The sequence below is a fragment of the Eurypyga helias genome, unplaced genomic scaffold, assembly GCF_000690775.1.
Source record: "Eurypyga helias isolate BGI_N326 unplaced genomic scaffold, ASM69077v1 scaffold16452, whole genome shotgun sequence".
Classification (NCBI taxonomy): Eukaryota; Metazoa; Chordata; class Aves; order Eurypygiformes; family Eurypygidae; genus Eurypyga; species Eurypyga helias.
In genome coordinates, this window is record NW_010237984.1 from 11,434 (window position 1) to 11,643 (window position 210).

The following is a 210-nucleotide window of genomic DNA, read 5'->3' on the forward strand; positions in this document are numbered from 1 at the left end:
ACTGAGGGCCCGGTTGCGTTTGGTCTCCTCCAGCACCTCCAGCAACTCCTTCTTGATCTTGGCGTTCTCAGCCTGGAAGATGCGGCTCTCGGGGAACATAAGCAGCTTGAACATGTCCTTCATGGGCGGGTTGTCCTTGACGTTGACCACAGCCAGACCGTCGAGGGGGTATAGGGCGTCGTAACGGTAAGCGCCGCGACGGTTGGGCAG

At 59.5% G+C, this 210-nt stretch overlaps 1 protein-coding gene across 1 annotated transcript in view; it reads right to left on the minus strand.

Moving 5' to 3' along the window:
• The window catches only part of EXOC8 (exocyst complex component 8), a gene marked incomplete at its 5' end in the record, with an annotated part of 2,379 nt that extends 2,172 nt beyond the window's left edge, over nucleotides 1–207 (minus strand). Inside the window, one exon of the mRNA XM_010147690.1 lies at nucleotides 3–207. Coding sequence (XP_010145992.1) covers nucleotides 3–207 — 205 coding nt within the window. The remainder of the gene's footprint in view (nucleotides 1–2) is intronic.
• Between the last annotated feature and the right edge of the window lie 3 nt (nucleotides 208–210).